This window comes from Peromyscus californicus, unplaced genomic scaffold (assembly GCF_007827085.1).
Source record: "Peromyscus californicus insignis strain IS unplaced genomic scaffold, ASM782708v3 Scaffold_11__1_contigs__length_118956290, whole genome shotgun sequence".
Lineage (NCBI taxonomy): Eukaryota > Metazoa > Chordata > Mammalia > Rodentia > Cricetidae > Peromyscus > Peromyscus californicus.
In genome coordinates, this window is record NW_026294402.1 from 6,437,413 (window position 1) to 6,454,459 (window position 17,047).

Consider the following 17,047-nt stretch of genomic DNA (forward strand, 5'->3'; position numbering starts at 1 on the left):
AAACAGAAACACAATGTGGCTTCTCTTTGCAAATTATGAACAGAAGAAAGTAAGGGAGATTGCTTTTATAAGGCACAGGGAAAGAATCCACAGTGGAGACCAATGTTGTAAAGAATAATGCATTTCTGCAGTTGACAAATGATCTTGAGTAAGCTTTAAAGCAAGTGCACCTGGTGCCCCAAGATGCTACTTTCATGTGTGACACTGTCCAAGGACCTCTTACCTGTCTTCACTGTCTGCCAGCCCAGGGAGAAAGGGCTGCGAGCCTGCAGGTTATAGGAGGAGATAGGGCTGTGGTTGTCAGTTGCTGGACTCCATGAGAGAGTGGCTGTGCTTTCTGTGATCTCCTCCACGATGACCACCCCAGGTGGGCCTGGGGGACCTACAGGGAAGGCAGTGGTTACAGCTAAGTATAGATCATTATAATCAGCCACATTGTATTTCCAATGTGGATCTCATCAAATGATGTGATCATCTTAATGAAATACATACTTAGTAATGAAAATCGACAGCAAAAAGTTATGGGATACAAGTTATTTTCCAGAATTTCTGTGGGAAACTTAATTATGTATTTTTTTCAGACACTTTGTGCCTGGAGGCAACTTTCAATTAGCATTATATTTTATAGGAAAAAGAAAAATAATCAGAAGCAGACACAAGGATATGAATGTCAATAGGAACTGTGGCTGTTAAAATCAATCACAGCTAACAGGCAGAGGCAGTAACAGGCAGGCAATACTGCAGGAATAGACACAACACCGTTTATACTAAAGAGCTATAGGTGGATGGAGCTAATGTTCCAGCTCAGAAACCTTACAGTGTGCAAGCCATAAAATGTGCTATACTGAGCAACTCAGATTCTGGCCAAGAGGATGCAGAGCATTCTGAAATATCAGTACTGTGGGGAAGGTAAGGATATCCACCAAGAGTGAAGAATAACCTGTGGAAATTTACAGTTATTAGGTTGTTTTAGAATGGCTGATGCAGTAGAGTGGTAGTGAATCACAGGAAAAGAATTCTCTTTATCTTTAAGGGATGGTATAGAAGAGAGACAACTGCTCTACCTCCATGTAGCTTTTGTTTTCAAGAAATACCTAGGATATGATTTGAGGAGAAATGTCCCATTAGTTAATTATGCCTAAACATCAATTTTAAGGGCTTTAAAATGTAAACCTTTTTAAATTTCAGTGACTAAAGGAAACACCAGTTTTCATGTTGTCATGCTCATGTTCTATAATGTAGACTGTGCAAGTTATAGAACTGATTCTACATTGCATGAAGACTATATGCCTGGAGACATTTTAAGTTACTAATCTATGAATTGATATGTATATAGCAAATTACTTCCTGGATTTGATTATCACGATATCTAAGAACTAAAGAATGGAACAGTGAGCTAGATTATATTAAAGCCTTGACAAGCAAATAGCATTTTTAGGAGATAGAAGATGAGCATTTTTTTTTTCACTGAGCAGGTCACCAGGAGCTGAGGATTGAAAGTTAGAGACCATTCTATCATGATGGTGATAGAGTTGGGATTTTGAACAAAGGAGGCAGAGGAAAGCCTTGAGAAGTGGCAATTTTTCCTCTAAGTGAAGTGATAGAAAAACAGTGAAATAATGAAACACAGAATGACTTTGAAATAACAAGAGGAGAAGGCACAAGAGCTCCTTCTAGAAGGCAATCATTGTTTTCTTCATGGAAGAATCTAATTCCTCCAAAGAGAAGGTAGGAGTGTGTGAAATTGAGCTCAGGGGCAGGAGGACATCAGGGAAGATTTCAAGTAGACATGTGATGGAAGGATTCGAGAGAGGATACAGATAACACAACGTTTTTTTCCCCCCAGGTTTAGTTGGATTGTGTCATTGTGAAGGAGAAATTGAAAAAATAAGCATGCTTTAAACAGCCAGGAGCAGGCACAGGAAAGAAGTCAGAAGGACAGATTCAAGGTAAGAACTTTGGATCTGTGTTACTGCTCATCACCAAAGATGCAGAGAATGTGGTGACTGTGGGGTTCAGGTAAAGTCAGGAAGGTGCTAATGACTTAGAACAAAATGGAGGAGTTGGGAAACTGGATGGGAAACTGAACTATTGAAGAAGTCTCAGAGTGAGATTTGTGTTGTGAAGGACAATTGGCAGAATTTGTGGTATATTTTTGTGAAGGTGAGATCATTTTGAGTAGAAAATTGGTGTGCAGGGTTAAAGTGAAGAATATAATTATTAGTGTGGATAATCCCAGATCTGTGTAAGAGTTAATGCACCAGCAATATCTATGTTGACATCATTAAGGTAGCTAAGGACATGGTAAGGAAAAGAAAAGAGACGCAGATGTTGAAGAATGCATCTAGGAAGATGTTAGACTGTAGCAACAGGAGCACAGGGAAGCATCAGTAAGAATATATATATATATATATATATATATATATATATATATATATATATAATTATGTCAAGCATTTGATTGCTATGCAATTACCACAATGATTCCAATAGCTGCCATACTCTCACTACCTTATAATACATTAAGGTGACACACTATATGTTTCCTAGACATTAATTATTAGTTTACTATTTCACAGAGGTGATGCAGGAACTTTAAAGATTCAGTTGATAACTATTCAGTCTGTATGTTTGGTTTTGTTCTAGGCATTGGGAATCTGAGCATCCATTCCAAGGAAAGGAAATTACTTGTCACAGTCACTGTACTAATGGATAGTCCAGCTGAGATTTAAATATGCATCTGGTGGCAAAATCTGATTTTGGAACGTAGCAAGGGACACACAGTTCTTTCTTTAACCATTAATATGGAAAATAGTTTCCAATGAAGGAAGCAAAGAGAAAGTGTGTCTAAAGGAAAGTGCAGGTGAAGTATGCAGTAAAGACAGGTGCCGGCTGAACAGCGGTGAAATCCATGCATAGTGTGATTGGCATCAATCATTCATTGAAAAGCAGAATCTACACCTTTCCCTCTTTGAACCTGAGCTGTCCCATGGCCATGGGACTCTACCTCTAACAGTAAAAATGTCTAACACTGTTTGACTTTTGGGATGAGGTCATTAGAAGCTTTTGATATTCTTCCACCCTTCTTCAGTGCTGGTTAGGGTTTAAGCTGGTGGGCAGTTATGAAGTCAAATTATACCAAGATTACCATTCTGTCAGGAATTCCAAAGCCATTTTCTTTTGAAGAGAAAGAAACATTCAACTTGTTCCCAGCTCTTCCATGTGACACCGTCCAGGTGCTAGACACATGGAGAGAGCCTTCAAAGACCTCCAGCTTCTGCAGGCATGTGTGTGAGAAAATCTCAGGAAGACTTGGCTCTGACTGTCATCTGCTCCATTCCTGACAGAACATGATGCATGTATCTTTAAATCAACTAAATATGAGGACAATGATGGCTAATAGGAACAGGCTTCAAAATAGTTCATTCTTGTGGGTTTGTTTATAGAGAACTCTGGGGTAGGGAATTCTCAAATGCTTTAAAAGCATTTGAAAAGTTTTGGTGATGTCTTTATATAAGAAATGGTGGTCAAAATTTACTTCTTTATCTCTTCTATAGTAAAAACCACTCATTCTATTGTCTGTTAACATTCTACTTATTTGTGTCTTCAAGTGACATTTGTTCACAGCTGCCTACTTCAAGCTCAAGGTCATATGGGGAAATGAGTATCTGTTAAAGCAAGTGATTTTCCCTTCTGAGTACTAAGGATGATATTTAGTGTGTTTTACAACTATAGCTAATAATTATTCAATATTTTCTAATGCTTCAACTGGAAAAATACTTTATTCTTCAAAATTTATACCATGATAGATCTTCATAAATCTTCAAGAACTTTTCTCTGTTTGTGTCTACTTCTCAAAATATGTTTTGTAGCAAAATAGTCAGTAACAAAGATTTATGCAACCAGTATACTGTCTGTGCTGGTCACTCACTCATAATTGCAAACCATTATAAACAACTAACTGTTCAATAATCATGCAATACTTAATTTATAAATCCTGTGATAAAGTGTTAGGCAGCCATTATACTAATACTAAAGTCTATTTAACAACACAGTCTTCATGGAGCTGAATAAAGTACATTGCAAAATTATAAGCAAATACAAATGAGTTAATAGTTATTTGTCAGATTTGTAGAGGAAAATACCAGAAAGAAATGCATTGACTTGTTACTTGGAGGTGGAGAAGCAGTGTGTTTAAGGTTTGTTCTTTATGCATATTTCTATTTTTAAAATGATTTATTTCAGGCTGGAGAGATGGCTCAGAGGTTAAGAGCACTGACTGCTCTTCCAGAGGTCCTGAGTTCAATTCCCAGCACCCACATGGTGGCTCACAACCATCTGTAATGAGATATGGCACCTTCTTCTGTATACATAATAAATAAATAAATCTTTAAAAAAAAAACAAAAAAACGATTTATTTCTGTTTTACGCATATGAGTGTTCACCTACAGGTATGTATGTGCATTGTTGGGTGATTAGAGAAGGCATTGGATCTTTTGGAACTGGAGTTATAGATGGTTGTTAACCAATATGTGGGAGCTGAGACCTGAACCTGGTCCTCTGGAAGAGCAGCCAGTGCCCCTAAGCACTAAGCCAGCTCTCCACTTCTTTTCAGTCCTCAGTATAAGCGAGTGCTACTTCTAGAACCACTTTCAGGTTACTCTTTAAAGCAGTGGTTCTCAACCTGTGGGTCATGACTCCTTTGGGGGTCAAAGGACCTTTTTACAGGAGTTACCTAAGACCATCATAAAACATAGAAATTTACAATGTGGCTCATAACAGTAGCAAAATTACAGTTATGAAGCAGCAATGAAGATTATTTTATGGTTGGGGGTCACACAACATGAGGAACTGTATTAAAGGGTTGCAGCATTAGGAAGTTTGAGAACCACTGCTCTAGAGGAAGTGACATATATGCTACCATAAGGATAGCTTACTTAACAAGGAAACATCCACTGAGTGTCAGAGTATTTGGTGGGGGACACAAGATTAATTTTCAGCACTCAGTGTGTTAAAATGAGGTGGCAGAGGCAAACTTTTTGCACAAAGACATACCAGGCAGTGACCATCACTTTCAAGTGCTTCAGAAATGCACCTGATAGGAGTTATTCCATTGGCTGTAATTGTTTTTCTGAAATTTATACTCATATGAATAGCTGAATTGGTGCTTGATGTCTATTAGGCCCTTAGTAAATATTTGTGAAAGAAAAGTTGAAAGACAGAAAGATGGAAGAACAATAAAAGAATGTGAGGTTAGAGGAAGCTACATTCTGAGTTTGCAATGCTGTATAATGAAGTAAAAGAATGTTTTAAAACATGATCATTATGTTGCACAGAGAACTTAGGTAATGGTTTCTTTTTAAAAGCATATTTGCATTAATGATTTTTTAGTCAGGTTTAGAATGGCAATAAAAATGACAGAATAGCTACCAAATGGGGGAAAAAGTGATTTCATACTAAGCCATGTTAAAAACACTGAGCATTGTAACCTAAGGAAAAATAATTTTCTAAATCCTTATAAATATGAAAGATTTCTTATGAATAGATTACTGCGATGCTACTCTAAAAAAATCTGGTGGTGTGATTTCCTTTTTAAGAGAAATTAACCATAATTTTCAGCTATAATAAAGGTGAAAACAATTTACTGTTATTATATTAGTATTGACTTATCAATGCTTTATTCATAAAGAAAATATTTTTAGACAATATGTGCTGGCTGCCAGCTCAATTAGCTTCCTCTTTATATTTAGAGAGTGAATTCATTAACATATTAATGTATCAACTGTCTTTGTTTTTAAACTTTGTTCCTAATGGCCCTGATTTCTTCTGCTTCTTATTTTTTAAAATCAAACCAGGTAGCAAACAATCTTTCTAAAAGGTTTTTGCAGCAATTTACAGAAAGCATCTTTGAAAATATATTATTGAAAGAAAAATGTCTCAGTGCCAATGGATTTGTGACAGTAGCTAGTGTCTGCAAATACAAAAGCCACCATTTATTTTGTAGGAATCTCAGACCACTCCTCCCCTGAGGCGAGGTACACTACAGTTGTGTTAAATAGGAACACTATCATGAACATCTCCCTGGAGAAGAGACAGTTTAGAATGGCAGGCACTTTCTGTTTTATTTCCACATGCTGAGGACTCTGTAGCAAGAAGAAGAAGAAGCCGTGAGCTACTAACCTTAGTGTTCCCTCATCAAGGTTCCTGAAAACTGTTACAGGTGTGCAGCTGAGAACATCCTCATTCCTGTTGTTCACTCAAAGTTTCTTTCTTTTTTCTTTCCTTCCTTCCTTTCTTTCTTTCTTTTTCTTTTTCTCTCTCTCTCCCTTCCTTCCTTTCTCAATTGCAAAACAATTGTTTTCATATACTGTATTCTGATTGTGCTTCAGGGATAGTGGCGGCACTCTCAGGCCTTCACAGATTCAACCCAGTGCTGAGAGAGCAAAGCTGACCTGAGCTCCAACCCCTAGTCAAGAAGCTACCTGCAGTTGGAAAATGTTCTTTTCTGGAGCAGCCATTGACTCTACATGCAGGAAAGGATCTGTCTCCTCATAAGCACTAAAGCTTGTTGTTATTCTGCCAGTGACCTGAAACAAGGACCCACCACTTCAGACACTAATTAAGCAGCATTACAGAGCCTGGGAATTTTTTTTTTTTTTAAAAACTGCAGTCATTCAGTTCAATTCGATTATTTTTCTTATCAGCAAGTTATACCTGAAATGGGAAAAATTTTCCTTTTGCTTCCACCCTAAACTGATGTTAACAGAGTTCTACTGCTCTCTTAGGGCTGTGTACAAGAATGAAGGCAGGGAAGAGCTTTACTCAACAGCCAGTCAGGTTAGTCAGGTGGTGACACTGGGGTCGAAGTCAGATGGATCCTGACTCCCTGTGGTAGGCTGCCTACCCTCCTGCCAGTCTGGGACATAAACTGTGGGGCGGGCTACAGAGTTGACTTTCTGTCCATGGCTTCACAGAGCTGACTGAAGAGCCTTCCTCAAGGGGACAGCTGACTCTATGCCAAGGAGCTCTCTAGAACTCTCTAACTGCCTAATTGCAAACTCTACCTGATTCTAAGACTACCTGTTTCAAAAATATCCCATTGTAAAGCATTATTTTTATATAATAAAATAATTAGGTTTATCTTCATTTTTTGTACGTGGCAGGGCTGTCCTGATCTTTTTCCCATACAAAGAAATTTTAAGAAGAAAGACTAAAGTTTCTGGGACTCCAACTATTAAATAGATCTTGTTTTTAAATTGTTTGAAATATGAAGTGAAAATTTGATACAAATATGTCATACTATTCCAAATAACTTCTATTTTTTATATTTTCACTCATACATATAATATGCTTTCATCATGTTATCCTCCAGACTAGAATTATGCTTTTACTTCCCCTAATTCTATGTTCAGTTCTGTAAATATTGGGTGAAGACAGTCACATCTACTGAACACACACAACTATATTGTAGATGAAATGAAGTGGGTATGGCCATTGCTCACAGAAAAGAAGTCCTACACATTTTCTTCAAACACAGAATAAAGAGCAGGCTCAGCTACTGCCTGTGTATTAGGTTAATATGGATAAATGAACTCAAGAACTCTATAGACAACTTATTTTATCTTCATCGTGTCACTTACTGATCTACAAAGAACAATCACTACAAAGGACCACTTTCTATAGACTCAACTGAAAATAAACAATAATAAAACTTTTCAATAATATATACACATATATATATATATATACACATATGTCTGTATGAATGTGTAGTGTATGTGTGTGTCTGGTTGGTACTATTACTGTATCTCAAATTGATCTGGAACTCACTATTGTAGCTCAGACTGGCCTGGAACTCACTGGAGTCCTCCTGCCTCAACCTCCTCAGAGTTAGTATCACAGGTGTGAGCTATCATGTCTAGCATCATATTTAGTCAATAACATTATTGATTTTTGTAGTACACTACATATTAATACATATTAATGAATGTTAATGCGTGATTGTTGAGTTTTTCACCTTTACAATAACAAGGAAAAGGAGTACATATTTACTCAGAAAGCATGTCATTGATAACATATTTATTCTTATACAGGAAAGTATGTCCTGATATGCTGTGGACATCTGGGCTGGCCTAGTTCAGCTTCCTGCAGCGCTGTGCTGAGCCTTCCTTAAGTCTTCATTAGATGTTTGTTACCACTAATGTCCCTCACAAAGAGGGGAGGATGCCTTAGATTGTTTACTATTTACTCACCTAATTAAATTGAGCCTTTCCTAATGTGTTCAGTCCCACTAGAGTAACCAACTCATTTTAGCAGGGGTAGTCAAAGATAGAAAGGAGAAATTAATAGTTACAATGAATTTTTAAAAAGTAATTTTGGTAAATCTCAGCATTTATTCATATCTATCTAGTAATGGACAATTTTCTATCATCCTTCAGCTATCATCTATTTATGTTTATCTATCAATCACCTATCTATCATCTCTATTCATCTATCATCAAGCTATCTATCATTTATCCTCTATTATCTATCATCTATCAATCTATCATTTATCATCAGTCTATATATCAATCAATCAATCAATTGATCATCCATCAATCTAAAATCTATCTATAGTTATTTAATTTCTCTCTATCATCATCATCTTGACCCATATATCTCTTCTTCTAGTCTATCATGTATATTACTCCATTCCTCTGTTTAAAATTGTTGCCTCTCCTCAATCTGCCTTTTTAAAAGCTGCATAGACTTTACAATCCACACTCTGTTTATGTTTCATCTCCTTAAAGGCTTCCCTGACTACCATGTCTGTGCAAAGTCACTGTATTCTTATATACCTTTCACTCAGAGCTGAAATCACAAATAGAAACAATCAAAATCATGGTTATTTCACTAATGGTTGCTTTCCTCTTTGGAGTTTACACATAGGATTTTGAGACTGAAATTGCACATGTGATATTTTTTATATTATATTACCAGTGCTTAGGATACTACTTAAAACAGTATATTATGATGTACATTTGTAATAAATGAATGAATGATATTTAGTAGCAAACAATTTTAGAACTGCTTTTGACTTAATATTTAAACACCTTCACTTTTGACCAATCAGTATGTGAAAAAAAAAAAACCTTACAAAACTCCATGTGGCAGTATTCTGAAAAAAGACTAAATATAATATATTTAAAAATAGAAATCCTATTACAACACTTTTCATCCTTGTTTAATGATGCTAATTAGATACCCACCTGCCAATGGTATTTTTCTAATCAATAAAAGAGAGGCTATTTAGTGTGTTTAAAACTTTGATGAACAGTGAAATTTGTGGCATCTCTGTAAAAGCAGCATAGATTTTTCTGAGCTTTTCCTAAGCCATGGAATTTCCAGGTTTCTAATTAGAGTCTGAGAATTTATATTTTGTAGAAGATGCCTAGGAAAGTCCTATATATACTATCTTTCAAGGAAAAAAATGACTTAAATTGAGTCAGACAAGGAACCAAAAGATCCGGGACTGGACCTAACTTATTCTGTGAAAGCTTTGGGGACCTGGGGAAATTTCTGAATCTTGCTATTTATTAGTTTCTTGATATTACATAATACAGTGGCAATTTTGATCTTATCAGGAGTATTATATTAGAATACCTTAAAAACTACCTTGAAATCGATAAATAGATGAGCAATGAGTTGGCCTTTTACTTCTTGTTCACTTACACAATATTACTTAATCTCACAATATTTTTGCTAATAAAAATAATTCATACTTTTTTTCCTAGAAAATTTCTCCAGACTGAAACATTCTTTCCAGGAAGGAGGGCTCCCAGAAGTAAACCCCTCACCCTATTCTAAAGTAAACTCTGTGAACTTATTGGTTTGCCAAGTGGGACTTTGGCCAAATGGTTACTTTAGCTGAATCATTTCTTTGGTGGTTCTGTCCTTAGTTTTCTGTCTGGGATGAGTTAATGTCTGTGTTGTGTCTCTAAGAAAAAAATCTCACACAACAGCTATATATGAAGAATCATATGAAAACTACTTTGAAAAATAAATAAGAACATGTACTGTCAACAGCTGATTCTATAGTATCTTGCATGAGACTTATAGTTTTACAATGGACCATCATCATCATCATCACCCTTATTATTCTAACTGAATAGCTATTGCATGCCTACTTATAAAGTAGAAGGCATCACACTAAATTTTATCTCCCTCTCTCTAATCTTTATCAGTCAATTTTGTACTGATAAACCCTTTCACAAATGAAACACCCAGCTTCAGAAAGTAGAGGTAACAGCTAAGCTTTTGGCCTTCCAAAATCAGGTCAGCAGTTTGCTTCTGATTTTTATCTGCAGATGTTATCCAGTTTCAATTCTGTATTATCTATTCCTATATTGAGTGCTCTACATGATTCTGCATCAACAGCCCATGCATACCTTAAAAGATTTTTTAAAATGTTGTGATGTGGCAGTGAGGAGGTAGACAGTTTTGTTTCTGTCAATGGAGAGTGGGTTTAGAGATGAAGTGTACTTTATGCTTAAATCCCTAATAGTTATTTGACCTGTCCCAGTGTGGGGTAGGGAAGGTATTCTTTCCCTCCATTCTCATTGCATGAGATGTCCTGATTAGGCTCAGTCTCAACAAACTCATCTGCCAGTGGTACTAATAGATTCAGGAACCCATAGGTAAGTCAATCAGATCATGGCAATTTATAGTGATAGATATCAGTTCAAGAGTGAAAACCTGTCCTAAACTGACTTACTTAGATATGTGGATAGACCAGTATATACCCCTCTTGAATAGTGTGGCTGGTTTCTTCTTAGTCTCTGTAAGTCAATTGACACCCTTAGGAAACAGTCTCACAGGAAGGCTAACAAAATAGATAATGTAGAGAAGTGAAAACAATTTGAGTCCTTGCAGAAAAAGCTGAGACTCTAGATCTGACAATTAAAAACCTGTTTTAACCTCCCGTCCTCAGAACCAATAGATTTCATATCTTTTAAGCCAACAATTGGAATTAGGTTTAATATTGCTTGCTGCAGAGCATCTTTTCATATACAGGATATCTGAGAACTCCCCTTGTTTATGAAGGATAAAAACTAGAATCATTCCCCGTCTTTTCAAAGACTGGTTATACTAACATAAACAACCTGAAAAGGGAATCTCCAAAAATATCTAGTTACTGCAAATAAACATTTTGGAATTGAAAAAATGACAAACCAATTGGGAAAACTGACAGAACAGCTGGCCAACTAGAAGGAAACAGCCGTTTAGATGAATGCAAAATGCAATGATGCCATTAAAATGGGTTAAAAATATATCATTCTGGATAGAGATGTCAGACTCTCTAAATAGATAATGTTATAATCATTGTAGTTTTATGGCCACAAATTTCAACAAACTATTGAAAATGTATTTTTACAACAAAGATAAAACAAAAGTATGTCACAAACTCTTAACTCAATAATGTGTTTCTCGTTGTTGAACTCATTGAAAAACAGACCCTGAAAAATTTGGAGAAATTACTATACAGAGGCAAAAATAAAATGCCACCCCTGACATTGGTGAAAGGAGAAGGCTCAGTCGACAGCTGGGGACAAGGTTCTTGGACATGATCTGCCTTTTCCAGCCATAAACCTGTGGATAAGTGACATCAATGAGTCAAGAAAGGAGCCAAGATTCTATAACGAGATAAAAAAGTAGATTGGACTTGAAGAACTTGACTGCTGAAGTATCACATTTGTACTTAATTATTCTGGTAATGGAGAAGTAGTAAAGGCTCCTGGGACCAGAGTTGACTGGACACAGTAGAATTTACTAGGAATAATAAGATCCTGAGGCATCCATTCTAAAATTTCATGATTAGAGACTCTGGAAGAACAATTGTAGTACCAAAAAGGAATTTGGGAGGGGATGGTAGAAGGGTTTTATTCTTCTTTCCATTTTATGCAATTTTAACTGAAATCCAATTCCCTGTTGATTCTGAAGTGGGAGCAGGGTAAGATGGAAGTCTGGAGCCTGTAGAGACTTGTGAAGCTTGAGGACCGCCATTATGAACACTGTGACCAGGGATCAATCTGGAATAGCAACAATGCTGAGTATCATTGTGATCCAGTCTAAGAGAAAAAGTAAATGATGTTAGGGGCTCCTACCAGTTCATGAGGTTCTTTCTGACTAATTCTTACTTGTGGTGAGAAATAGCCATGGTGGAGTTTAACAGCTGACATAAGATAGGTCAAGGAAGTCAGGGTTTTCACATAGGAATTAAGTTTGGCATCACTTGTGCCCAGTCACATAAATGAAACTCAAGGGAAAACTCAGCTTGGAGAAGCACTCAATTCAGTAGATTAAATAGTCTGAGGTATCATGTCTCTGGTATTAGGTCAATATATGGCAAGTCAGGCCCAGCATAGGAAACTTGTACCTGAAAGGAGGGCAGGAAAATAAGATTTTGGGTCCTAGCTATCTGTCATACCAGCAGCTAGATCAGGAATTCCTCACTTGCGCATACGATCTCAGAGCACATGTAGCCTTTTGCTTTGCTTCTCTGTTAAATTTCTTTCCTACACAATCCATATAGCCAGCCTGGAAACCATTCTTTACTATTTGCATTTGGTTTTAAATATTGTATCAATATTTCTTGAAAGGATGTGCTATAAAGAATGAGAAAGTATAAGAGATGGGAGGGAGCAAAGAAAAAGGAATCCTAGGAGCATCACAGAATGCTAGGCTTCAAATGGAATTACTGAAGGCTTTTTGCCATCACACCTGAGATTTTATCGGTTTGTGTCCTTGCTTTAGTGACAGGTTCTAGGACATGATGACCTATTATTAAAAGCCCATGATAATTATTTGCTCAATTGCTGTCATATTCTATCCACTCTTATTTATCTGGACCTTACAAATTTAATCTCTAGGGAAGAGAACTTCATTACTCATTCATTTAGACATTGAGTAATTGGCCAGCAATTTCAGGAAAACATTCCCTGTGTTCTGAACTCTGGGGATAAGACAGTAGAATAAAATGGTTCCCATTCTTTCCCACTTTATTTTCTGGATAAGAAAAGGAAGTCAATAGGCAAGTGAGTGAAGTAGATTCAGACAGCAACAAATGCAATGAGGAATGTACAGTCATACGAAAATCATGTAGAGAAGGAAATTTAGTAATGAGTCAGCCAGTCATGTCAATTGTGTGAGCAAGAGCGTTCCAGTTGATACCACCTGTGGGTGGATTTTTGAAGTGCTAATGAGCATGACATGCTGGGGAAGCAGAAGGCTCCTGTGGTTGGATGGGGAGGAGAGGTGATAACATTGGGAAGGTCATCTGGCACAAAAGCAGAGGGATTTGAAGGACAGAAGAAGGATTTCATAGTTTCTTCTGAGTGTGACATGGAAGGCTCTGGGTTACATATGAGAAAAGTCAGAGGTAAGAAACTGAAAATTTTAGGGCTGACACTTGGGAGGAAGTCCTCTGAGGATATAGAAAACTATTTTGGGGTGAGGAACTGCATATTTTACTAAAACACATGGATTGTTGAGCAGGTAATAAATATTAATTTGATGATTAACAAATGGCTCAACGAGTATCCTTGTTGCTCAGCATATGTTGATATGGTGTCCATGCTGTGACGCCTCTAGGGAGCTGTTGCTAACTGCTCTCCTGCAGTCCTTTCCAGTATGGTAAGGGCCACTTGTAAGGGAAAACAAAGATGAAATCCTCCTCCCCCACACTAGTGTTAGCCAACTAGAATTCGACAACATTTATTCTAAGCTTAACTTTGAATATGTGACTCTGAGTCAGTTGGGTAGAACCACAGGAACCTTATCATCTGTGGATGGGAACTTAATCTCCTTTGAAGATGCTCCACAGCATTTTTAGAAATTCAGTTATGTAGTTGTTTTGCATCTTTTTTTTTAAAAAATACAAATACTTGCTGTCAGTTATCACAAACTTCAGATGAAAACCAAATTAATCAACCATTTCAGGCCATGGAGTATACATAAATATTTAATGTAGTTTTACATGAATTAGAGTCATACACAACTTTTACATATGCTGACATAAAAGTAGCAGTCCATCCATCGAAGGTGAAGGTGATCTTCCTGAAATGGAAGATAGATATTTCAGGGTCTATTGTACACACTGTCAGAATAATTAAAAATATTGAACTTGCTTATTTAAAATTTCAAGCAACCCAGATGCTCTCTGAAAATTCATTCATTAAGCCAGTATTACATAAATTTGGAGAACAGATGAGTTAAAAATCATGTAGGAAAATACCATATGAGCTGCTAAAATATGCAGGGAACCATGTTCCCGCACAGCTTTCTATAAATCTAGTGCTGCTGGGCTGTCACTGCTCATTACGACTCTGCAATGCAGATTCAGATAAATAATAATATATAGCTATATGGTCTCTTAACTTTGTCCAATCTCACTGTTCATTTATGAATAATTTATATATACCTCTGTGATCTATTTTGCACAAACATACCATGAGAAGAATTTAGAATTATTATTTCAAATTACATAGTCAGGCAACATGTGTATAAGCTGTATCTTTAATATGACTGCAACTTTGACAACATTATAAATTAAACTGTAGGGAGATTTCTCTACTATATTTTGTTTGGGAAGATGGGCATGGTAGCTCACACCCATAATCCTAGCACTGGAAGTGGAAGCTGTATAATCATGAGCTCAAAATCATCCTCTGTCGCATAGCAAGTGAGAGGCTAACCTGAGACTTGAAATGCTATTTCAAAACCAAAACAAAAATGCGCAAAGAATGATTTATGTGTGTTTAACATACTTTGGCTAGGATTGTTTTTCTGGAAATCAAGATGTTCTATAAGATATATGCCCAAAACTGTGGGCATGTTTCAAAGAATTGAGCAAAAGTTGACAAAAACATATCTGGAATCATAAATTTCATATTTCTGAGTAAATCTATCACCCTTCAAGGACTTTATCCTTGTGCTCTTCTCCTCAGGTAATGACTTAGCTGTGGTAGAGAAGGCACCATCTTTGTGGTTTCCTGATGGCATGGTCTGTGAGTATTTCCTTATATACTATCGGATTCCATACTACGCAGTTTTCTGCTGGGGCTCAGCACAGATCAAAAGAAGACTTCTGTCACACATGCTGGCAAACCTGGTAAAATTTTGATGCCACCATCTAACTCATCAGCAGGGATGTCGATGGTAGGCTCCTGCAGAAGCACTGAGATAGTGCAGTACTATAGTTGGTTAATTTGTAGCAGATGTTTCCTTTAATGGATGCACAGCACAGAGCCTGTAATGTGGACTACCTTGTTCAGTGGGGATATGATGGATGCTGCTTATTAGCTTGACTTAACATTCTGTGAGCCAAGTCTTGAGACAAACACCCAAGCTTTGATTACTGATCCGTGCAGATCAGGTGATAAAATGCCTTTGCAGGAGTGATTAGATATTTTAAATGAAGTTTAGTTTAATAACAGTCTTATTTCTTGAGTTGGCATAAAAGAAATAATTATAGGAAGTAATAACCTCCTGAACAAAATCTGTAATTAAACCTGACATGTTCCCTGCTATAGTCTTTTGTGATTAATGAACACATAACCAAATCAGAACACTGACAGGTAAGCAAGCTGACACTTGGGTAGAGATGATTAACTTAGGCGATTTGTAAAATCCTTCCTTCCATCAATATTTTGTACTTTTGACCTAGACTGTTTTAAAATTTAAGACATTGTTTTTGGGGATTTGAAATCATTCATACTACTTAGTTTCAATTTTTAAAACCTATCTAGTTTATGTGATTACTTTATTTCACAATGACTTTAAAACCTTTTAGTGTTCTTGGCAGTATTTTGGAAGGCTTTCTACTCTTCTGTTTATTTTGCTTTTCGGGACAGGATCTCAGTAAGTAGCCAGGCTGGCTTTGATCTCAAAATGTTCCTTCTTTAGCCTTCATAGTGCTGGGTTAATGATGCATGCCATCATGATTGACTGCTAAGTTGGAGGCATAGTCATGTGCATCCATACATGTAAACATCAATGGAATCAGTATTTATATTTAACAAACATTGTGTGGTATGATTTAAGTCAATGTATTACATCCATACATGTAAACATCAATGGAATCGGTATTTATATTTAACAAACATTGTGTGGTATGATTTAAGTCAATCCCATGCTCTATGTGGATACTCATTTAAAATTCACTTCTGGTTGAAAACAGTGAAAATTCACACCAAAATGAAGGCTGTGTTGCAGGAACTACAGCCTTTAGCCTGTTGCCTTGTCCTGTCATCTAATTCTATCTGAAGTATTATTTATACATTTAAATTCCTCTTACTCAGTCTATCTTCAACTTTTTAAAAAATATTTTATTCCTATGCATGTATGTATGTCTACTGAGTATGTGCGGGTGCTTGTAGAGGTGAGATGAGAGTGCCAGACCCCTGGAGTTGGAGTGACAGGCTGTTTATAAGCTGCATGAAGTGGGTTCTGTGAATCAGACCTGGGTCCTTTGGAAGAGCCGTGTACACTCTTCACCAAGGAGCCATCTCTGCAGACAGCCCTTGATGGGCTTTTGTAAGTGACCTTGCAGTGCTTTCCTGAGGACAGGAGGCAGTCAACGGCACTGACCACCTTCAGAGTGCACCATCACACCATCATTGAGCTTACAGAGGAAAGCCTGATACTACTGGGTATTTCAGTCAGTGTCTGATGAGCTAGGATCACGTGGTGAATAAATGTAGATCACTGTTCTGATTATGATTATATCATGAAGATCAGTGGTTCTCCTTAACCTTGAAGATGACTTTAAGAATTTAAGAGTTTTAGTCTGGGTCTTTTCCTAATGTGATATTGTATCAAAGGGTTCCTATCATAGATATTTTACAACACTTGGGGAATTTCAAGGTCAGGCTGTTGAGATCCAAGAGATGTCTCAAGTTAAGCTCTGAGCTGAGTCTAGGCCTGAAGCAGCCATGGCTCCTTTGTCAGGTGCACACACATCAGGAGTTTTCTCCACAGTGGTTTTCTGGCAACAATTAACCTGAGACCG

General features: G+C 36.9%; 1 protein-coding gene across 7 annotated transcripts in view; it reads right to left on the bottom strand.

The window, feature by feature from the left end:
* The window catches only part of Cntn5 (contactin 5), a 1,171,099-nt gene that overhangs the window by 68,068 nt on the left and 1,085,984 nt on the right, over positions 1-17,047 (bottom strand). For all 7 annotated transcript variants that reach the window (XM_052752006.1, XM_052752033.1, XM_052752025.1 and 4 more), the window contains one exon: positions 224-382. In XM_052752006.1, the coding sequence (XP_052607966.1) occupies positions 224-382 (159 nt within the window). The remainder of the gene's footprint in view (positions 1-223; positions 383-17,047) is intronic.